At 38.4% G+C, this 24,891-nt stretch overlaps 1 protein-coding gene and 1 long non-coding RNA gene across 2 annotated transcripts; both read left to right on the plus strand.

Moving 5' to 3' along the window:
- The first annotated feature begins 269 nt into the window (after positions 1 to 269).
- Positions 270 to 947, plus strand: LOC143415647 (uncharacterized). The gene is made up of 3 exons (XR_013096056.1): positions 270 to 311; positions 492 to 758; positions 838 to 947. It is a non-coding gene; the product is annotated as an uncharacterized LOC143415647 (long non-coding RNA).
- A 39-nt stretch (positions 948 to 986) lies between these two features.
- LOC101466448 (uncharacterized) lies at positions 987 to 3,981 on the plus strand. Its single transcript, XM_076880949.1, has 5 exons — positions 987 to 1,089; positions 1,176 to 1,379; positions 1,562 to 1,647; positions 2,501 to 2,579; positions 3,429 to 3,981. Exons 1-4 carry the CDS (start codon positions 987 to 989, stop codon positions 2,510 to 2,512), a joined length of 405 nt encoding a protein of 134 aa, XP_076737064.1. The 3' UTR covers positions 2,513 to 2,579; positions 3,429 to 3,981.
- Positions 3,982 to 24,891: the final 20,910 nt, after the last annotated feature.

Here is a 24,891-nt window from a genome sequence, read left to right on the forward strand (position 1 = left end):
ATTTAGTTCTGTTTTGAACTAGTGATCTGAATTTATACCCTGCACCTCACTCGATGACAACTGAGACATGTTTCAGCTAATCCTTGATGGAATAAGTGGCTAACAAAATGAATGAATGGATTTTCCACCAGCTTCTTTCATTTTTTAAACACACTTTTACAGTTCTGAAAATGAGTAGATATATCAGAGAGATGAGTTTGTGTGTTTGTCAGCTGTTTGTGTGGAGTTGTTCTTTATGTTCACCTCAAATCAACCTGAGTGTCATTTCTCTTCAGTTCTGATCTCACTGCTGAGCTGCACAACAAACCAAGGTCAGTAACCTTCTTCTGTCACAGTTTAAACCTGAGAAATGCTCACTGATATGACCTGATTGGGTTCATACTTAATAATAGAGCTCACATATAAATCTAGTTAGATGAAGGATTTCTTACAGTATTATAATTCTTGACAACATCAAACAGATCATCAGTTTTTCATTTTAACCCTCACAGCTCGTCTGACTGTGAGTCCCAGCAGCTCTCAGTTCTTTAAAGGAGCCTTTGTGTCTCTGAGCTGTGAGGAGGACGACAGCTCTGCTGGATGGACTCTGAGGAGAAACACAAGCAAACAACAGAGGACTCAGTGTGGAACAGATGGGTTTGGAAAACCAGCTGGTTCTTCCTGTAACATCAGCTATGCTTACCCATCTGACAGTGGAGTTTACTGGTGTGAGTCCAGAGAGGGTCCCATCAGTAACATGGTTAACCTGACAGTCACTGGTAAGCTGAGTGGGTGGAGTTAGTGTTGATGAAGCTGTGTGTAAATGGATGAAATGCTGTAGTTTGTCTCTGTGTTGAGGTGGATCAGTGATCCTGCAGAGTCCTGTCCTCCCTGTGATGGAGGGAGATGACGTCACTCTGCTCTGTAAAACAAAGACTACTCCCTCCAACCTCCCAGCTGCTTTCTATAAAGATGGCTCCCTCATCAGGAAGCAGCCTACAGGTCACATGACCATCCAGCATGTTCATGTTTCCAGGTCTGATGAAGGCCTCTACAAGTGTGACATCAGCGGTCATGGAGAGTCTCCATCCAGCTGGATCACTGTCACAGGTGACACACTCACCTGTCTGTGTTTCTGCAGCTTTCAACATTCACAATGTGACGACAACTTAATGACTGTGTTTGCTTTATTTTAGACAAACGCACCACCACACCTCCACCTAAATCCACACCTCCACCTACATCCACACCTCCTCCTGGTTCCACCTCCATCACTCTTCCTCCATCACTCTCTCCTCCTGTTCTCTCTGTCTTGTCATTTGTTGGCTCAGTCTGTGTTGTGGTTCTACTGGTGTTACTGGTTCTGCTGGTGAGACGATGTGTTCACAGGAAACCTGAAGGTGAGACTCAGACTTCCTGATCTTTCATGTCTGAGTTTGTTCAGTAGAATAAAGTTCACATTCATGATGATCACAGCAACAACTTTCTTATAATATATATATATAATAATAATAATAATAATTTCTTATAATCTCTGTTTAGATATTTAATTTATATTATTCTTAATTTTGGAAAATTTCAGCAGATCAATTGAATGCTGGACAGGATGACATCATCACTCATGTCATGTACAAAGCTGTCAAGATAAGAACCACTGCCAGTCTGACGGTAGTATTTGAGTTCACATATTTTCTTTAAGATTTTTGCTCCTTTGTGTTCCTGCCAGAATGTTTCTTAACTCTCACTGGTATCAGGTCCTGGCATTGTTTCAGTGGGACCTTAGCTCACAGCCCAGCACCGTGCAGCTCAGAGTTCAGAGGTTGTCTGAATAGTGACAAGAACACCACACATCCCAGACTACGGATAAATAAATAGATAAAAGATATAGATCAGACTGTAATGTGTGCAGACAACATTCAGTAATGTTAGAACTAACCAATGATCAGTAAAAGCAGCTCAGATGTGTCTGTCTGTGCTGACACTAGCTGTTAGCCTAATTAGCAGGAATAACTTTTACTATGAGACATAAACAGAGAGACTGAAAAGACAGATCATTACAGAAAGAACCATAAATATTAACTGTTCATTTCCAGCCCGTCCTTTAAAGCATGAATCATTTTTAAAGTTCTGCGTGTAAAACCACAGCAGCTACTTCCTGCTGTCAGTCTGATCAGACCTCTCACTGCAGTGTGTGCTGCTTTGTTAATAATATTATTCATGCTGTGAGAAAGTGTTTGCTTTGTGCTCTGTGGTGAAGTATCTCTGGCTGCACTGAAACAAGATGGCAGCTTTGTGGTCGTCCAGCTTCTTTTTCTCAGAAATACCCCCCAATGCTTTGTGGTCAACAGCAGGTGTTTAGAGGAGGAAACTCTGAAAAGCTGATGCAGTTTGTAAACATCATCACTTAATTGTTTCATAATGCTGCAGAAAGTAAATTAATAGTTCCTATAGCTGTGTGTGATAATACAGTACTGTTGCAGTTGTTGTACCTGCAGTAATTTAAATGTATTTTATTATACAGAAACTGATTTAGCTGACTCAGCAGTGAGAACTGAAGACGTCAGTTATGGAAAATCAACCATCAGAACAAGGAGGCCCAGGTACAGCTGCTCTTTATTTTTTACTTTACACAAATACAAGCTAGCTGCTCACTTTGTTTCCAGCTGCCATGCTAAGCTAAGCTAATCAAAAAATATCCTGACCAATGTCAGACTTGTGAACTCTGACAGTAAGTTTTACTAATGGCCAATATACAGCATTTAGGTTTGTAATATTTGTACTTGACTAATTAGGTTAAAACAAATGTGAAATAATCTGCAGAGCAGAAAAAGAACCTGATTTTTTTTTTCTTTATTTTTGTAATTCAGGAAAGAAAAAGCTGGTTTACAATGGACCTGTTTTGCTTTTCCTAATTTCCTGACATGTGTTTTTTTAATTCAGATTTAAAAACAGAGGGTTTTGTCCTGCCCAAAAAATCGTAGAAATATGTTATCTAACCAGATTCTTACTCTGGATGGCATTACCTTGGCCTGAAATCAAAATCCTCCTCACATACAGTCTTTAATAATCAGGCCCAATCGTATGTTAATCATCTTATAGAACCTAACGCCCAATAAAATATCGAGGTCAGTGTATGTCCAAGTAATTGCTGTGAGCCATACACTGGCTGCAGACTGCCCTAAACACTCAGTTTGTTCAAAGTTTTACACTCTTGCAGTTTTATGATGTCAGAAAGAGAAGATGGCTGATATTATCATATTAGCCACAGGAGCTCCTCTCAAATGCTGTTCAAACCTTGTGTTGGAGAGGGAGAGCCAATCAGAGGAAAGGTGTCTTAGAGGGGGAGGGGCTAAAACTGTTTGTTTCACAGAGAGGGTGAGCTGAGGTGCTGCACAAAGGCCTAGTATGACATACAGAATGATTATTTTAAACTGTGTGTTCGTGTTCAGATCTTAAAAAAGTGCGTGATGTCTGCTCTTCAGTCCACCAGTCCAACTGACGTCCAGCTGCTGGTCTCTAACTGGTCCCCCAAACACTTTAGACCAGAGGACGTCAACACTGATCTTTATGTTTCTTTTTCTTTCTCACTAAATCAGAAAAAAATAACATCCTGCTTTAATTTGACTTTTTTAAAAGTGACAATGACTTTTCTTGCAAATTCAACTCTGGTGAAATAAATATGTAATTTATTTATGTCCTCAATAACTTTACTGTTATTTGTATGTTCTGTGTTTGTTGAATAAACCCTTGTTGTCATGTGCGTTTCACATGTGGTTCTGTGGGTTTCACTAAAGTATCAGGTAGAAAATCTGAGTTGTTATTGTTTAGTTGTGGCTAACCGTTATACTGCTCTCCTCAGTGCTGAAAGCAAAGAAAATAATGAAAATAATGAAACTGCAACTTCAGACTAAAAACAGCAGAAAAATCTTTCAGTGATTAAACTGCACACAAAAGCTTCACTACAAGATGTTTGTATTTGAGACTGAAGACGGTTGTTTTTTGTTTTTTAAGCCAAAAATGTAGAAAATTATGAAACTTACATTTTACAATTATGGTTCATGATATTATGTAAGTATAGAAGTGAATAAACCTGGTGCTGTCAGTAATAAATATTGTTTGACTGACTGATTTTTAATGTATTGTTCCTTTCACTGGGAAACATTCAGTGTCAAAATATATAGTTTAAGATAAAAACGGAGATTATTTATTGTATTTAGTGTCTGATAAACTAAAGACTCATGAACATGTGACTTAGACTGCACTTCTTTCCTGATCACGTCTCCTGGACCAGCTCAGATATCCTCCTCTGACTGAAGCTTGAAATGAACGATTGGACTTTAATGTCTTCTGCCATCTACTGGTGAAGTTGGGTGTTACAGCACAGCAGATGCTTTTATACGACAACAGTTTAATTCTGCAAAGCTGCTCAGACTTCTTTACCTTCCTCTTGTGTTAGGGTCAGCACCGACACATTTTAAATTTTAAATGCATAAAAAAAATCACATTTGTTTATTGTATCAAGGCTTTTTGACTTTGTCAGGAACTTATATTTCTACAAAATAAAACAAAAACAAAATCTTTTCACTAAATTATAAAATGCTCTAGTTGAAATTATGACATTTGTGTTGTTAGGGTCAGTTTGGATCCAGTTATAATATTATGTGTACAAAGCAATAATTAGAGCCAAAACTGAAATCATAAGTGCACTGTCAGCTGACACGCTGACAGCCAGCTCCTCTCCTAATCATATGAGCTTTCTTATTTTGCGTGGTTAGGGTTAGTATACCTGCATGAAAACAAAACTAACAAAGGCGGGCATGTCAAGGCATGTGATGTGAATTCACTCATTTGAGTAACCATTTGACTTCCAGAGTGCACATTTACATTTTGCAGCATACAAAAATGAGAAGAAGATTTACAGTGAGCCAAGTTCTAGATCCTATTTTTGCTGAAAATGAAGGAGAGGACACAGAGCAGCATAGCGATTCCGATGGGCAGGTTTCTAAGGAGGAAGACACAGACCCATCTGATCAGAGGAGGAGGTCGCTGGTGCTGAAGCTGCTCCTGCTGAAAGATTCAAGTCCAAAACTGGTAAGATCTCATGATGTACATGGCAGGGCAGCTGCTGCAAATGTCATCAAAATGACCCCTGGAATACAAGGTTTACTCTGACCAGAGTCAGTGACATGAAGACATGTTTTGAGCTATTTATGCCATTGTCACTAAAAAGGATCATCATTACTATGATGAACCTTAAAGGAAAAAAAAGTCCATGTAGAAAGATAGTTATGAGGAATACCTGGATGCTTTCATTGGTGTTCTTCTTCTTGCTGAGTGTACAGATGCTGCAATGAGGCCACTGATAGTCTATGGGACCCATCGTTAAGCAGGAATATTTTCCAGATGGTTGTTAAAGATGGCTCCCTCATCAGGAAGCAGCCTACAGGTCACATGACCATCCAGCATGTTTCCAGGTCTGATGAAGGCCTCTACAAGTGTGACATCAGCGGTCATGGAGAGTCTCCATCCAGCTGGATCACTGTCACAGGTGACACACTCACCTGTCTGTGTTTCTGCAGCTTTCAACATTCACAATGTGACGACAACTTAATGACTGTGTTTGCTTTATTTTAGAGAAACACACCACCACACCTCCACCTACATCCACACCTCCACCTACATCCACCTCACTCTGTGTATCTCAATATCAGCCTGATTCCTCTCCTTCACTCTCTGTGTTGTCATCTGTTGGATCAGTCATTTTTCTGATTCTACTGGTATTACTGGTTCTGCTTGTGAGACAATGTTTTTGTAGAAAAACTGAAGGTGAGACTGAGAATTTTCATTCAGGTGTTGTTTTGGTGAATAATGGTATAAGTTTTCACATTAATGTGATTTAATTTATTATCATTTTTCTTTTTTCATGTGTACATTCTGTTTGTGCATGTTATCGATTCAAAGTTTGTGTTCTTTTTCAAATAATGGCATCATATTGTTTTATATTAATAGTCCAGTTACACTTTTTCAATTATTTATTGTTATTGAGTTTTTTGCTTTTAAACTTGGATCTTTTAAGCTGAACAGGACAAGCCTTTCGATGACATCACATACAGTAACGTCAGAATATCCGATTGTCAAGAAGAGATAGTCCAAGAAAGCAGAGGTAAGACTTTTTTGTCTTCTACTTATGTTTGTTTTTTGTTGGGTTTTTTTTTTTTTTTGTAAAACTAGATCACTCAGTGCAGTTTGGAAATTTTTTTATAATGTGAAGATCAATATAGAAGCAACACTTAGCATTGTAGGGTAGTGGAAGTTTGAATTTCTATGGGAGAAATTAGCAGGGAGCAGTCCAAAGGGAAAACAAGATATTGCATTACAAAGCCACACAACTATATTTCCATGATAAATAACAAAAATCCTCCTACGAAGTGCTTGGGAAAAATAAGAACTGAGATCATTTTTTGTACCATGCATGTTAAAATCTGGATATTTTAGCATGGGCTTCTCTCTAGACCGATTTATTTATAGAGATTCAAGTGGATATTAGTGGACCTGCAGTTTTTGGGATTTGAGGTTTCAGTCTCAGGATGGCTTGTTCTGTGTTCTTGTCGGAGGACCCCGATGCATTGATTAAAAAAAAAAGAAAGTACTCTGGATTGAGCCTTTTAGTGACATTATAATATTTTGTAAGTTTGCAATATTTAGTAGAAGTTAAATCTGCAGGGAGCTTTTTAAACCTTATTTTCTTGGAGAGTTAAAATTTTATTTAATTAATTAATTGATTAATTAATCTATGTTGTAAGATGCTGAGTTATACAGATGGTTGCTGAGTGGTAATATTTGTTTGTCGTGTACATTTTTAAAATTGGGTAACATCCTACATAGCAATGTAAGAGTAAGGGTATATATGAAATTGAAAGCCTATGACAACATGCTTTATGAGTGTAGTTTGGATCATGTGGACTTTGTTTTGACCTTCACCTCTTCAGGAGTGTAAGATTTGGTTTAGTCTGGTAATATCTTTATTTGAGGATATTATGGAGCATGTGAAGGATGATTAGTACATTTAACTACTGATTTTATCTACTGTTCTGATTTTATCTGTTTTGATTTTATATACTGTTGTTTGTTTGTTTGTTAATTAGTTAGTTAGTTTATTTGCTTGTTTTATTCAATTTTAAATCATGCTTTTTATTTGTTCTTGTTTCTAATGTCTCTGTAAAGCACTTTGAATCACCTTGTTGTTGAATTGTGCTATACAAATAAACTTGCCTTGCCTTGCCTTGCCTTGCCTTGCCTTGCCTAGTAAACACTTATTTGTAATTAGATAGTTGTAACACTAAAACAAAAACCCTGAAATCACAGTTGTGTTTTTTTCAAGAATGTATTATTATAGTTAAACTTTCCCATAATGAAAAAAAAATATTATGTTCATTTTGTTCAAACAGCTTAACCAACTCACTCAGATGTAATCATCTTTCTATACACTCTCCCACTGTGCTTCATGAATGTTGTTCTTTGAATGTTGGACTATGTTGTGTGTGATCTGTGGTTTACAAAAGCTAACAGCTACGAGTCATCCAGCTTCCTGTTTCTCATTTAGAAAAGAGAGAGAAAAAAACACAAACTATGCAACCTGCAACAATTTTACCACAGATGTTATAAAAAGAGGAAGGACCATAAAGTTTTTTGACATATTTCCTATATACAGTGGCTTGCAAAAGTATTCCCCCTTGAACTTTTCCACATTTTGTCACATTACAGCCACAAACATGAATCAATTTTATTGGAATTCCACGTGAAAGACCAACACAAAGTGATGCACACGTGAGGCTGAATAATTACGCACACCCCACTTTTCAGTTATTTATTTGTAAAAAATGCTTGGAATCATGTATGATTTTCATTCCACTTCTAACGTGTACACCACTTTGTGTTGGTCTTTCACGTGGAATTCCAATAAAATTGATTCATGTTTGTGGCTGTAATGTGACAAAATGTGGAAAAGTTCAAGGGGGAATACTTTTGCAAGCCACTGTAGAACACCAGTATGAGGTAAATGAATGAAATGAATGTAGATCAAAATCTGATGGTACTTTTCTGTGTTCATATTTCCATCAGTGTGAACAAGATCTCAAACAAGGTTAAAATGCAGCCTGGACAATGAAAGAGTCCCCACCATGAGCTACAGATGGCTGTAGACAATCTTTTGTACTTCTCTCCTGACGTCCTACATACATACTGATGATGATTTGCTTGTGTAACGTGACATACCTCAGCCTTTAGCTCTTGCTCCGCTTCCTTAAGAATTGTTTCTTGGCAACCATCAACTGAAGAACCACACAACACTAGTTCATCATTTGAGTTATGCAGTTAGGTGTCTTTTCATACTTGAATTAAAAAATATATATTCTGGAAATGGTCAGCTACGTTGAGTGGATTGAAAAGGATGTGTAAAAATAGCAGCCATTGTCCAAAGAAAAACGTTGAAAGACCTTAAAAAAAGTCTGGAGAAACATTGTTCAAGAGCACTTGAAAACATTACATGAAAGTCTGACTCATCGGAAGTAAAATATGAAAAAATGACGGGTGATTCGAGACTTTTGCAGTGTTGTAACTGTTTTGTTGTTGCTGTTGTTTGTATTTTTGTGTGTGTGCATAAAGAGTTCTGCTAGAGCAGCAGTTTCAATCAGCTCTGCTATCACTTGTACTGCCTGCACTGACATTCTCTGTGTGTTTCATTGTGCAGAGCGTGATCCAGCTGCAGTCTCTCCAGCAGTGAGAACAGAATACGTCACTTATGGGCAAATCATCATCAAAGACAAGAAAAAAAAAGTCAGGTACAGCTGATCTTCATTTTCTCCATCATAGCCAGTTCAATCTCTAAATTGTAAACTCAGAATGCTACAAGCTTTGTGTAATGTTCATAATATCCACCATCCTAGTCTGCTCACATATTGATTAACACCTATGAAAACATTTGGAAAGTTTTGCTTGTTTTCGTATTGGCTGCTGTAGAAAGTCAGAATCTCTCCAACCATTCTTACACCAGGATCCTGGAAGTTATATTTCACTAGCCAAATTTCCTGTCAGCACAAGGAACTGAAATTACGTGCGCACACACACACACAGTTAGTTTTGCCATGTATATACACTACAGGTCAAAAGAAGAATCCAGTTTTTCCAGATTTATTGAAAATTCTCCACGTTAATGTCTCATTGCACTCTAAAATGAAATGAAAGCATTGTACAAAAAGACAACTGGAATTAAACAAGAAATTATAGAATTTATATTCTAAACTTCTGACTCATCAAAGTAGCCGCCTTTCGCAGATATAACAGCTGGGCACACGCATGTCATTCTCTCTACAATACAAATCAAATATTCTTGAGAAAGTTCTTCCCATATATGTTGCAGAAGTTCCCATTAATGTGGCACTTTTAGGTTGTGTTGCTTTCACTCTTCTGTCCAGTTCATCCCAAAACAGCTTGAATGGGTTTCAGTCTGGAGACTGTGCTGGCCACTCCATGTTTTCAAGCCTACCATCTTCTTCTTTTTTCCTGAGGTAGTTCAGGCATAGCTTGCACTAATGTGTTGGGTCATTATCTTGTTGTAGGATGAACCACTGACCAACTAGACACATACCAGAGTGTATGATGGTCTGTCTCACTTCTGTTGTTATTTGCTTTTTCTTGCCATTTTCGTAGCAACACACTACTTTCTGCAGCACAATACTGTTCAGCTGATGCATGTATGGTACCATAATCTGTTCCAGCACTTCTTTTATGTTGGAGCACAAACATAAAAACACAATTACTTACTCCTGGTTCCCAATAACCTTGTTGTTGACACCGTTAGGTTCCCCCAGCTGACAGAGGCCCCCTGAGATCAACAAAGGATGCTGTTTAGGTGTTTAGGCTGTCTTCCTCCCAGCTCATCTCTGTGTGCTCGGTGCGTCTAGAATCCTACCCAGTGTCCCATGTACCGCATGACTCCTGGAAAGGCTAAATAGAGGGGTCATCCTGAGAAATCCAATGTAGGAATTAGAGATGGACCGATCCGATATTACGTATCGGTATCGGTCCGATACTGACCTAAATTACTGGATCGGATATCGGAGAAAAATAAAAAATGTAATCCGATCCATTAAATATCAGGAAAGCACCTCACAAAACTTGCAACACGCCGTAACTCGCCTCAGAACGTTAGCACGTCGGAGCAGTATGCATCACGTGATAGAGCGGCTGTGGCATGTGGGACCTGTCAGTGGTCTGGATAGCATGTGGAGCTTCGCTAGCAACCTGGCATTTCATCTCCGACAAAGTTATCCCCGAGAGAAGTAAAGCAAGTGTGTAAGTCCATCTCTGAATGTTTGTAAAGCATTCCTGCGTTAAGCTTAACAAGCGACTGCCTCTTCTTGCTGCTACTTCAATCGTGAAACTGCTTAATGATCAGCTGATCGGCTTTTCTGTCGCGAGTCCGTCTCTCTTGTTTGTTTTTGGCCCACTTTGCACCAGAAAGAGGAAACCAGTGGCTGAACAACAGCAGCACGTTGAAGCTTGATAAGCTGTTGTTAGAATGTATTTAATATTACTTTCTACACCAGGATCTTTTTCTACGCAGCTGACGGCTGGTAACTGTGCAGGGGCGGATCTAGCAAAGTTTAGCCAGGGGGGCCGATAGGGCATTAACAGGGAAAAGGGGGCACAAAGACATACTTTTCTTTCTTATTCTCATTTAAAATGTCGAGCTTTTAATAAATAATTATCTGACACCCAAAGTTTTAATCTGATGTAAAATGAATTGAAGTCCATTACTGTATATAGTAACTATTAAGTCTAATATATATACCCTAGTAAGCTATAGTACATTTTCCTTTGGGAAGGTACCATCTGTGCAGTCTGCAATTTTGTTGAAGAAAGATGTTGAATCTATTTAATATTTCTTGAAAAATAATTGATTTCTGTGCATTTTTTTCACACTGCATCAAATTAAGGTTGATTACGTCGATTAGGCATCATGAGGTGGAGCGTGAGGGGTGGTTCCCTATTTTTTATTTATTTATTTTTGTTATTGCTGGGAGTTGGAACCCTATTAGTTAGGTTGCTTAATATTTATGCTAAGTACTCTTTAAAATACCAGAATAGGGAGGATGGTGTAGGTTTAAGTTTATTAGATTGATCAGTATTGCTGAACTATGAAATATTTTTTTTTTGCATACAGGTATAGCAGAATAGCTTTAGTGTAGTTGTTGTTTTAAACTTGAGTATGAACTTATACAAAATGCAGCAAGATATTTAAAAAACAATTTTGTTGATTAAAAAACACTATATCGGATTCAGGCAGATATCCAAATTTATGATATCGGTATCGGACATAAAAAGTGGTATCGTGCCATCTCTAGTAGGAATTAGTAGCACCAGCTTTCAAGGCTTGATCAACCTTCATTGCTGCAGAACAGCTTTTAATTGTTAATCCGTTTTGTGTTCCCTGAAACAAAGTCCTTTTACATAATACTGAAATTATTTTTCAGTTTTTATGGGTAACCTTACCTTACCCAAACCTTACGTCAAAATCTTACATCTTTTTTTCTAAAACAGCTGAATTATGGTTTCCAAAACAAACATAAAATAATGAAAATTAGATCTTTGCTGTGGCACCAGGACAGTGTGTGAGTCAAAACTGACGACAGTGCATGTGATGAATGAGCATAGCACATGTAACTCATTATTCTTAGTGTCATGTTTGGTCTCAGTTGACTCTCTTTACTCAGGTAGAGTGTGACTCCTTCAACTCAGGCACTTGTGTTTTTTGGATTCTGGAGCCACATTACGTTACGTTACTGTAACTATGAGACATTCAAACTCTCCATTAAAGCAAATAATTATTTTCTAACCTAGTCCTACATTTAAAACCACAGCAGCTTCTTCCTGTTATTGACTTTAGCTGGTGTGAAGCTCATAAAATTCTCATTGCTGTGTGTTCTGGTTTGGCTAATAATAGTGATAGGTGAGAAGCTGTTGCTTCTCTGCCTTGTGGTGACTTGCATCAGTCTGTGCTAAAAAAAAAAGAAAATAATATCATTGTGGTATTTGACCTTCCTTTTTCACAAAACACCCACCCAGTTCAATGTGGTCATTCTGTGTTTCCTTGCAGAGGTATTCAGATGAGATAACTGTGAAAAATTGTTGCAGTTATTAAATTTAACTGACACTTCTAAAATAAATAATCCCTCAGCTCTGTGTTGTATCTAAAATTAGACAGAGGCTTGTTTTTTTGTTGTTGTTTTTTTTTAGTGATCATGTTTAGAAGAGCAGAACATGTTCATATCAGGCAGGGTCGATCAACCATAGCACACTACAAAATAATTACATTATAGTATAATATAATATATTATAAAATGTTTTAGCATTATTTGATACACATAGATACTCAATAACCCAGCGCAGGACCATCTGTGATGAACTGGCAGAGTCTGAACAGTGCCAGTGGCATTTATGTACAACCTCAGTGTGTCAGTACACTTTGAGTAATACACAAATAACAAATTGTGGTAATCAGAAGTGGTAAAGCATACAGTATGCTGCAATAATATAACAGTACTATTGCAGCTGCTCTACTTACAGAAATTTATATGTACTTTACTCTGCAGAGAGCGATCCTGCTGCAGTGTACTCAGGAGTGAGAACAGAAGACATCAATTACGGACAAATAGCCTTCAGACCAAAGAGGAAAAAAGGTAAAGCTGCTCTGCATCTTTGAACTTGTACTTATACAACGCTATTCATTTATACAATTTAAGGCAATAAATTAAGATGATAAAAGATCTAAAGTCGCTTCAAAGTGAATTCAGTCTGAATTTGAACTCTAAAGACAGCAATGCTCATCATGGTCTAAAAAAACTAATGTAAGACTATCATGGACATAACATAAAAATACAAACAAAAAAATACTATTATGACCAAATGGCCTGATCAACAGTCCAGTGCACTTTTAAAAAGAAGGACTGCATCGACCAGCCCAACAGCACCAAAAGACCTGAAAGACCACAGAAGACAATTAAGGTGCTCGTGTCAAATTTGGAGTTGCTGATTCTCAACACAGCTACTTCATACTGAGCTGCAAATCCCTCTAATGCACACTGGAGGTTACCAACAGATGAGGCCAGAAGAACCACATCATAATAGAAAGGTCATACCAAGGCCACCAAAGCAGAAACACTCCACCTCTTAGCTTCACCCAGAAATTGTATCCATAAATGTTAGGAACAGAATCAGTGGTGAAGTGCAGCCATGACAGATTCCAGTTGGAATTCACGAGGAATTAAAGATCTCGTGAATTGGGCCATCTGTCAGACACAACCAATACTTACCAGAGATTTGGGTGTGCCTGGTTTGTCCAGCATCCTCCCCACTACCTGGTCCAACTTAGCATCAGGTAGTGATCACTTGACAGCTCTGGTCCTCTTTTACCTGAGTGGAGAGACTGTGGTCCAACAACAAAACACCCCTTGGGTTCAATCCTACTCTGGAAGCAGCCAAGGAGAAAGGTGCTCATGGGGGAACTGGAGCTTAACCCATAGGGCCCAGTAACACATAGTCTGAACGAAACATGTGGACCTGCCCTCTGCTGGGTCTATCACTCACATCAGGGCCAGAGGTCCTGCCAGTCCAATCCCTGATTAATCTGGCTTTAAGAGCAGGGACATACTGTGGAAATGTGTTTATGCAGAGGTGTGGACTCGAGTCACATGACTTGGACTCGAGTCAGACTCGAGTCATTAATTTTATGACTTTAGACTTGACTTGAAAAAATGTTGTAAGACTTGTGACTTGACTTAGACTTTTACACCAATGACCTGGGACTTGAATTGGACTTGAACCGGTTTACTTGAAAAGACTTGATATTTCACCCCAAATATAAAATGTAACATGCATATTATATAGAGATTGAAAATGTGATGTCATTCTGGGGTAGAACCACAAAGGATTCTGGGAACTCGTGGCAAGTGGTACTAGCGCATGCAGGCTTTTAATTGAAATCAGTTATACAGCGATAAAAAGAAACACAAAAAATGGCAAGAAGCTGTTGTATTATTAACTGCAATAGCCGGTCACATGACAGCCACGGGAAGCCGACGGGTAAAGAAATCGGTTGTTATCGGATTACGACGTTTAAGAGAAATTGTTCGAGCCATGTTTCCGAAGTAACAAAGAGGCGACGGATGGCCTGGATCGCAGCCATTCAAAGACCAAATATAACGTCCCAGAACACTCCAGCTCACAGGTTAGTCTGCTCCAAGCATTTACACGAAGGTCAGTGTTTTTAAATAGTGAATTGTCCTGACACAATATTGTGTTTCGCTTCTGTTATTACCATGGTACATTGACAAAAACATATACTTTTATTCACAGGGTAAAACAGTTGTTTTTTGTATCACTAATTGTCCAGTACGATTACAGCATACAGTATTATTGTCACTGCTACATTTCTGTAACGCGTACCAGAAATTATTTCCACTACTAATTAATTACCGTTGAGCTCAAAGGTCCTATTAATAAACGGTTAACGAATGTGTATTTATGACGACAATTTGTGAGACTGGTAAACTTATGATACGTACGATGGTCTTTCGTTCTACACGGTGCATTTCAAGGTCCTGCATCCGTCGGTAAACTGTACCTGGGCTTGTTGCAGTGACCTGAAGTTACTAAACTTCATGAGTGTGTGCACTCACTCTAAGAACCGTATGATTATAAATATGCATATAAATATGCTACGATGAGATAGCTGACTTCATCTAACTAGCAAATGTTGTCCAGGCTACGTTGGTGATGCAGTTTTTTTTAATATGTATGATATTTTTGTCATGCGATTTTAAAGCCGGTCCTACATCCAAGAATAACATGCAGCTTATCTCAGAACTGTCGGTGAAAATTATTCTTGGAGCTAGGTTTAATTGAGCTGCATTTTAAAGAGGTGCAATTTCACAATTTGTGTATATTTTCTAAGTTCACTATTTTGTCATGTGTTGAGAAAAACACAGATTTAAAAATTACATGGTCTAATATTTACATTTAGCATAACTGCAACATTCTTTTTTCGTTTTTTTTAAAGACTCGAAAGGACTTGAAATTCAAAATTTCAGACTTGTGACTTGACTCGGACTTTTACACCAGTGACTTGAGACTCGACTCTGACTTGCCTGACATTACTTGAGACTTGACTTGTGACTTGAGGATAAAGACTTGAGACTTACTTGAGACTTGCAAAACAATGACTTGGTCCCACCTCTGTGTTTATGTTCCCAGTACCATCACTCTTCTTTGTATTTATGCCTGTTGACTCATGTTTCCTCAGCAGTGATTTTGTTTCTTTGCACAACAAATATACGTTTGTTTTATGTGTGTTTCTCACGTGGTTACGTGATCACGTGGTGGAATTCACCAAAATGTCAGATGCAAAATTTGACTTGTTCTGGTTTGGTTGCGGCTAACATGTCTGCTTTCAGTCACAGTAATTTGAACATTTGATCTCACTAACAGAGAATTGTTTGGGTTTTGGTTTTTTTTGACATTTTACAATTATGTTTAATTAGATTGTGTAGTCATAAAGAAAAATGGAGGATTACTCATTAAAAGTTACTTATAAAAACTCCTCACTGTATAATTTCCCCCTTCATTGCAAATCACCACCCATATTGTACACTTAAATTCTGAAATTATCTTTGATAAAGTTAATGCTTTTGACATCTTGACAGGTTGACCACATACATTCATCTTGCTGATTATGATCATTAAATGTTATTTGATTGGGAAGATTGAGTTTAACATTTTTCTGATACAGACCATGAGACTGATGAGCTGCACTGAGTTTAAAGCTGTTTGCTTATTTGCAAAACACTACACAGTTCTACCATACTCATTTAAATGAAACCAATACTGATAAAAGGCTAAAAACCAAACATTTTTAAAATCATGAGTTCATTTAATATACAGGAAAAAAGCCATCCAAGCCTAACTGGCCCTGTGAAAAAATGCTGAATATATATTTTTAATTTCTGCCACACTGCAGGGTTTACCAGTATGTATGGTCTCTAACATTATGCCAAAGCATCCTAAATATAATTAAAATAAATTATGACTATGCCACCCCATAATATCTTTCTTTATTTTGTCTATTGAGAGATGGAATTGCTGCTGCGAGTTTGAATCATTGTCATGCTCCACAATCCAAGTGTGCTCGAGCTTCAGGACATCAACTGATGGTTTTCTCCTGCAAAATGTTCTGATAGAGGATAATTCATTGTTCCACCAATTAAGCAGCAAAGCAGTCCCAGACCGCCACACTAGCATCACCAAGTCTGACTGCTGGTATGATGTTCTGCATTCACGGAGTGTTTAGTTGACATTGGACCATTATCAAAGATGATTTAATCTGGGAAATTAAATCTGGCAGCACTGGTTTCAGTCAGTTCCTCCTGTATTAGGTCAGTTTAAATACCCAGGAAATGGGACTTTGCTTGAAGCTAACTACTAGCGTTAGAAGGTTAGCAGTAGGTTTAACGTTCATCATGTTCACCATCTTCTCAGTATGCTAACATTTGGTGATTTGGATGATGATGAGGAAATGATGACGAGTTTCAAAGGTTTTTTCACTATAATCCTGGAGCTGTCACTATGAGACGTATGAAGACATGAACGGAAAAGTCTAGAGATCCTTAACTGAGTGCACCGAGCCTCTGAAACTGTCCTTTAATAGAATGAATCAACCTTTTTTTGTGAACATTTTTAAAGTTCTGCATGTAAAACCACAGTAGCTACTTCCTGTTTACCCCAGTTAGTCTGAAGCTGGTGAGAATTGTCTCTGCTGTGCGCTCTGGTTTAGCCAATAGCAGTGTTCATGCAGTGAGAACCTGCTTGCTTTGTGCTTTGTGGTGAAGTGCATCAGTCTGCATTGAAAGAAGATGGCAGCTTTGTGGTCGCCCACCTTCCTTTTCACAAAAATACCCCCCAGCTCTTTCTGGTCATTTGTTGTTTTACAGTACAGATGCTTTGAGAAGAGAGCTCTAAACATCTGCTGCGGTTTATGCAACCTGTCACTTCATCTAACCGAATGCTTAGATTAAGCTAATGCAATGATAAGAATAGATAAGTATAATTCACTTTAATTGGCTGGTCAAAAAGAAAATCCTTGACTCTGGGTAGCGCATAAAATGGCGGCGAAGACTTGTTTTTTCATTTTAGTGCTGCTGTTTGTGATCTGCTCAGCCTGTTAATCTTAGGGTGGAGTGAGAAAGAAGAAGCTGGCTGTGTCTGAGCTGGTTCCCTTTGAAGTCTGAACTGGGACTGTGTGTGATGCAGAGAGGTGGAGACTGGAGGGCTTGATTGAACTACAAAGCTTGTAGGCTAATCATGTTTCCTGTTGTTTTGTTTGTTTGTTTTTAATAACTGTGTGTGTTTGTGTTCAGACTGTAAACCAGAGCCAGATGTCGTCTACTCTTCACTGAAGTAGTCCACCAGTCCAACCATTGATGTCCAGCTGCTGGTCTCTAACTGGTCCCCCAGCACCTCCACAGACACATCCATATGTTGAAAAGATTTCTTTTTGATGTTTTGTGTCTTTTATTTCACTTATTACATCCTCCTCCACTTACAAATTCAGGGTTGCAGTGGGACTGGAGCCTATCCCAGCTGCCGTAGGACAAGACTCAGGGTACACCTTCAGCAGGTCCCCAGTCTTGCTAACACAGAGAGAATTCACACCTACGGCAATTTAGAATCATCAACTAACCTAACCCCACTAACTGCATGTTGTTGGGCTGTGGGAGGAAGCCAAAGTACCTGCAGAGACCCACACAAACACAAGGAGAATATGCAAACTTCAACATCAGCAATATTAATATAAATATTTTAATATATCTTATGTTGTCAGTAACTTTACTGTTATTTCCATTCTTGTTTGTTGGATCCAGCTCTTGTTCTCATGGCAGCGATCTGATTTCTTATTAAGCTTTTGTTCTCTTGTGTGTTTCTCACGTGGTTCTGTGGGTTTCATTGAGTTGTCAAGTGACAAATGTGAACAGTTCCGGTTTGGTTGTGGCTAACCGAAACACTCAGTGTTGCAGTCAGTACAGTCAGTTTGAAGAGAAGTTAACTTGAACATCGGTGTATAACCATAGACAGTTTTTCATTACATTACAACAGTTTTTCATCAAATGATATAGACGAGAACAAACACAGTGCTGTTAGTAGAAAATCATTAATTGACTGTTTATTGTTATTGTTATCAATTATTACTATTATTATTATTATTATTATTATTATTATTATTATTAGTAGTAGTAGTAGTAGTAGTAGTAGTAATATTGCTACTCCCGCTGGGAAAACATTCATCTGTCTCCATACTTTGAGATGAAAACAAAAGACTTTATTTTTTGTCTGATAAACTAATAATAAACTAATAATAAACTAATAATTCCTGAACGTGTGACTCAGGGTAATTACTGGAGCACATTTCCTGACCCAGCACAGAGCCCCTCCTCTTAAACCTGTCACTGAAGCTTGAAGTGGCCGTGCTGATTGTCTACTGTCATCTACTGTTAAAACTAGGTCACACAGCGGGGCAGCCTTTAAATTTATATTTATACATTTTAAATAACATTAATGCCACTAACTGGAGAGATTTCTTTTCTCTTCTGACCTGGAAGCATCTCAGGATCACTTCACAGTAAATACATTTGGACAAAAGCCAAAGTAACAGTCCGTAAAATCCTAAAAACAAGTGACCTCATTTCATTTGTTAGCACTCAGTTTAAAGCAGCACACAGTCAGAGACCTGAAACAGCAACAGGAAATAAAATGAGAGCAGCACCACAAATACATAAAAAGACAGACAGCACGAAGTTTAACCAGTGACTTTGCCTCAATACCAAACAGAAAATCCCTCTTTGATTTAGTACAGATTAATTACTGAATTACAGGAAAGAAAAATAGAATTAAATAGATTCCATGACCCCAAATTATTGATTCATAATCATAATAATAATTATAATAACAATAATAGTAGTAGTAATAAACTTCTCAGATCAGTGTTACATTTAACCTGGTCACAAAGCCCAAACACTCTGACCCTCACAGTGTTTATTTAATCTGATCATGAAAACATACTTAAGTGAAGATAGTTTTTTATCCACAGTTAATTAAAATAAAACTGTCACCTTATCAGGAAGTGCAAATCCCCACTGTTTTAAGTGTCCTGTGGAAGTGTCATTGGTTATTTGATAGTCAAACATCTCCCTCTAGTGGCCATAAATAAACAATGCACATTTACACCGCTAATTCATCAGGACAGCTAAATACTCAACACTGTTCTTTCCAAGCTCCTTAGACTGTACAGAAAAAATACTTCTTCTACTGCGTGTCTTTCATATTAAAAGCTCTTTGTGAATGAATGGCTGTAAGGTTTTAATGTGAAAATATCAGAGAAAGTTTGAACAACCTTACCAATATAAACACTGCAAATAAACATAAGCTACAAGAAACTATAGACTCAGTGTCTGATTTGTGCTTTTGTATTAATGTAGTTTAAAAAACGGTCAAAGTGAATATTTTATATCAGCTTTTAATGGGTATAATAACGTTATGGTCCATAGGCAGGACTTTGTTTTTCATTTCATAGACTGAAATGTGGGCTCAACATGTTTAAAATGATAAAGATCTACAGAAGCAAATCCTAGACTCCAGTTTTTCATCATTCAGTGACGCAGTTTGTTTTTCACCTGGTGTTGCCAGCAGCAGAGTTCAGTTGGCGGATTATGGGAACTGAATAATTAGATTTCCAGTTACATTAGACATGTACAAACATGATCATCAGCTGCAAACATCCTTAAATTTTACCTCTAGGGAAGATGGAGTTAGCATGAATCTGAGAAACAATGAAGCTCAACAAAAGTAAAAAAGGTTTTTTTTTTTAGATTAGTTTTATTTAGTTTGTAGTTATGTTTTTTTTGTCACCTTGTCAGGCTTAAGCTGGCGTTGTATTCACATTATTAAACTCTTGAGATCACAAACTCATGAGAAACGTTACTAAAATTAAACACTTCTTTCAAATTGTACAAATAAGGTGGACAACAAACTACAAATTGATTTTCAGTCAAATCTTCTCTGATGTCCGACTTTTACAACCAGACTTGATGTGACGCTGGCTGTCTCTTTATACCTGATATTAGCGTTCGTTAGATACATTAAAAATAAAAAAAAACAGCAGCTGTTGATTAAATTTATACCTGTGCATGATGCAAATATGTCTTTATACTTTTAACATGTTGCATTTTAATATTTCTGGATGTCTTTGCCTCCAGTAACACTGTGAGAAATCTTGGAGTCATGTTTGACCAGGATACGTCTTTCAATAAACATTTTAAACCAATACGTAGAGCTGCTTTCTGTCATTTCATTGGTATCTCTAAAATTACAAAAATCTATTTTCAAACTGACTCTTAGCTCAGATTAAAATTAGACTTACAACTTTCCTTTTTGATAATGCATCTAAGTTAATGCTGGATCAGGTCACCCTGACTCCTCCCTTAGTAACAATAAAACAGGCTTTGGCCTCTCGGGGATTCCCGTGATGGTTTTAGTTTATTTTTCAGTCATTTTTTTCACTTCCCATCTGTTGACACACTCCTACAGGAAGTGTAACACACACAGATTCGAGGTCTGAACATCTGTCTCAGCTGTGGGAAAAATATGACAACCAATAAAATTGTAAATGGGAGGGAACAGCAGTTGTCCTCAACTCACCAGTCTGTTAGTAGGTCAGCAATCACCCCGGCCTCAGCAAGCCAATCCTCCCTTTAGGCTGTGGTATACAGTAGGCCCAGCCTGCACAGACACACAAAATATCAGCTCATCAGCATTTTAATAATGCAGAGAGCAGCAAACTGTTCACCATATACATTTATAATCTAAGCCATCTTGAGTCTGGCCATATACCTGCACACAGAGACACAATGTCACAGCAGTGTTTACAGTGCAGAGACTGTTATCTACCAACATCCCTCACCACACAGCCTTGTGCTGTTGGAGGCTTCTTGCTGTTAAAGGGGGATTTTATTGTCATTACTAAATGTTTGCTCACAGTGTGAGAGGTGGGACTTTCTCTCTAACGGTTCAGTATAAAACACCTTGAAGGAATGTTGATTTGCTGATATTTGATTGATATTTGATAAACATTAACTGAAATGAACACAACTAACTTCCCCTCAGGGACTTCTGAGAAACTGACTCATCCATAAACCTGGATTTCAGTCATGTAAAGACTTGTTTTTGTTTATTTTGGAATTTATTTTCCAGCTGCAGCTCTCACAGCTGTTCCATCAGAGTTGAAGGACAAAGGAAAACTAACACATTGTAAGGTACTTTAGATGAACTTATCATCTTATAGTGAGATATTAGTCAGACTAATGTACAATGAATAATCTGCACTGAGACAATTTAAGATTGTTTAAGATTTGAGTCCAAGGCTGAAATCAAATAGTCAGAATATTCCCTGCTCCGTCTTTTCCTCACTCGGTGGACATCCATGGAAAACACGATGAGTTGAAGGAAAAGTTCCCACAGTGTTCCTTCATACAGGTCATGTAAACATGTATGAATATCTTTAACATTATTACCAGGGTTAAAAAATACACAGTGATATTTCTCATCCACTTGATCCTTTAAAATATGTTAGTCTTTTTATTTTTTACAAAGCCAAAGTTGCAAAGTGCGTCACCGAGGAAAGAACTTAATGTGAAGTAACATGTGTACAGGTTTCCGTCTGGACAGCGAGTGAAGAGGGGCTTTCACCCACCACAGACGTGCTCGTGTGTCACTGGAAGATGATGATCTATGAGCCTGTCAAAGGCTGATCGTTTAACAAGTGGTCCGGATTAAGGTAAGAAAGCAACACTGAATTGAACAGTTGAAAAGAAAAAACACGATAAAAAATATTTAAGAACACTGGATGAAAACACAGACAATGGCTGCTGTGGGAAATTTAGTTTAACACTCAGTTTCACTTCAGTCTTTGTGCTTCACTTTCAGATTGAAGGCTTACTTGTGGTTCCTAAAGTATTTAAAAGTTTAGTGGGACAGTGTCACCAAATGGTGGCTCTGATTGTTGCCGTTTTCTCTGCAATATTGTAATGTCCTTACTTTGCTTTATAAAGAACTTTGAGCCAACTGTTTGATTTGATGCTACATAAATAAAACTGAATTGAACTCAACTGAGTGACGGCCCAAAGACTGCACAAAAACAGTGGCACGGTCTGATGTACCACCAACCACGCATGCGTCCATGCAGGCGGCATCCTTCAAGTTGATTTCAAAGAAGTATAAAGTATAATTTATGGTCCACAAATGTGTAAAATAGTAAATAATCTAATTCTTGTAAAGTGTGTTTCTGCTCTCCTGCAGCACTCAAAGCACTTCATGTAATATGCATCATTCACCCATTTATACAAGCAGTTTTGTCTATGCCTAAGTGCTTTCTGTCAAATATTCATAAATTCATACTCCAGTGGATGCATCAGAGAGCAACTTGGTGTTAATATCTTGCCCAAAGATGTTTGACATGCAGACTGGGGTTCAGCCATCAACCTTCCAAATAGTAAGTGACCTGCTCTACCTCCTGAGCTACAGCCACCCCAAATGTACATCCTCACGCTTGTATCCATTCGGACAGCAAGCAAAGGGGAGGGGCTGTTCTCTCCCACTGGATACTTGCTTCCTCACAGTCCTACAAAATACTGTCTCCTAATTTTGTGGAAGTAAATGCTGTATATGTCTGAGGGATGCTGGAATGGGGACAGTATCAGGATATGTGACCACTGTAGCCATTGTCTGTGTTTTAGTGTAAGAGTGGATTTCACTGCTGTGACAAAACACAGACAATAGCTGCAGTGAGCTTTTTACTTTGTTTTCAATTCTCTGGCCCTTTGTATGTTAGCACTTCCCCTTTCTCCATAAACACTAAAAAAACCCTCTCACTGCAACCCACACTGAACTGTAAACTCCTTAAAACCTCGATTACACTAAACTAAACCACATCCCACTTCTAAAGAAAGTAGAAGGCGATCTGACTAGATGGAAATCTTTACCCATATCACTCATGGGAAGGGTCGCCACTATAAAAATGATGATCTTGCCAAAAATAAATTACTTATTTTTGATGATCCCTAACAAACCATCACAAGATTGGTTCAGATCTCTGGATTCATATATTTCCAAATTCCTTTGGAAAGATAAACCCCCGCGTATTAGCTTAAAAACGCTACAAAGAACCAAGGATAGAGGAGGATTAGATCTGCCTAATTTTCACCAATACTTCTTAGCCAACAGGCTTCAGTTCATCTCAGAATGGTTAAAACATACCTTCTTAGTTGAGCCCTGGCTAGATGTTGAACAGGCACTATGCAAGGATCTAGAGATTTCAGACCTACCATTTATCAGCTCAAACATCAAAAGACATGAATGCTTTAAAAGTATCAACATCAGCTTTTCTCTAACAGCATGGTGGGAGTTTCTAAAAATAACGGAGTCTTCATTAATCCCATGCAAACGTACACCTATCTGGAATAACCCTGACATATTACAAAACAATAATATGATTAATTTCCCAGAATGGAGTTGTAAAGGAATTAAATACTTAGAACATATATTAGAGGGAACAGAATTTATTCCATTTGACAGACTAGTTGAACAATATGGGATCAACAAGACAAGGTTTTTAGAATATCAACAAATTAAATCCATAGTAAAAAAGAAATTTAACCTCAGTCAAGTTGAATTACAAACACCACTAAGTGCGGCACATTTCCTTACTCTTAAATCCCCCAAATTATTATCTAAAATATACAGAACACTTTCTAAATTAGATGAATCAATATCCCTTCCTACTGCAAAGTGGGAAGCAGATTTATCAGTCAACCTAGACCAAAACTTCTGGTCTCAGATTTGCTTAAAAACTTTTAAATTAATTAAAAATCCCAGTCTGCAATTAATACAATACAAAATACTTCATAGAGTGCACTTTACAGGTCATCGGATGTTCAAGATGGGCTTTACATCTTCCAACAACTGCTCACACTGTCAAGGCAATACACCAGACAATTACATCCACGCTCTTTGGTTCTGTCCACCAGTGCAAAAGTTTTGGCGCGAGATATGTGAAGACTTATCAAAATGTCTGAAATGTAACATTCCAACTTCCCCCTTAGTGTGTTTGTTGGGCAGCTTAGATAATGTCACTTCAGAAAAGAATATAGCCCATATGATCTTCACTGCCCTATGCATAGCCAAGAAAACAGTCCTCATGAACTGGAAAAATAAAAATAATCTTAATTCTAACCAATATAGAAATTATCTATTAGATTACATTAGTCTTGACACAGCCTCTGCCACCACATCAGATCAATTGCTCTGGGCCCCTTTTATCAGCTCCATCACCTAGTGGGGGTGGGGGGTCATAGTTTGGTCCCGCCTTCACTGTTGTGATTGGTGAGGGGGTAGGGACAGGCTTAGGGCGTCGGGGGGTTCCCCGGAGGCATCTTCCTTGGGGGGCTCAACCCGGGGTAGCAGTCACGTCCGGTTGAGGGCTCTGTTGGCTCTCAGGTGACTGTTTCCTCGCGGCTGCGTGCAGCGGGGCTAGGGGAGGGTCTGTGCTGACGGACGCGGGTTACTGACCTGGCAACCTGGCTGCCCCTGGGTGGGTCCGGGATGGGCGTGAGGTTCTGGGGGCGCTCCGTCTCTGGGCTGGGGCCCGGGCCGGGCCTCGGGGGCTCGGGTCCTGGTTGGTGTGTTGCCGGGGTTGTGGGCGGGTGGGTGCATGGGGGCCCGGCCCTGGAGCAGGGTGCCGCCAGTGCATCG

This window comes from Maylandia zebra, unplaced genomic scaffold, assembly GCF_041146795.1.
Source record: "Maylandia zebra isolate NMK-2024a unplaced genomic scaffold, Mzebra_GT3a scaffold02, whole genome shotgun sequence".
NCBI lineage: Eukaryota > Metazoa > Chordata > Actinopteri > Cichliformes > Cichlidae > Maylandia > Maylandia zebra.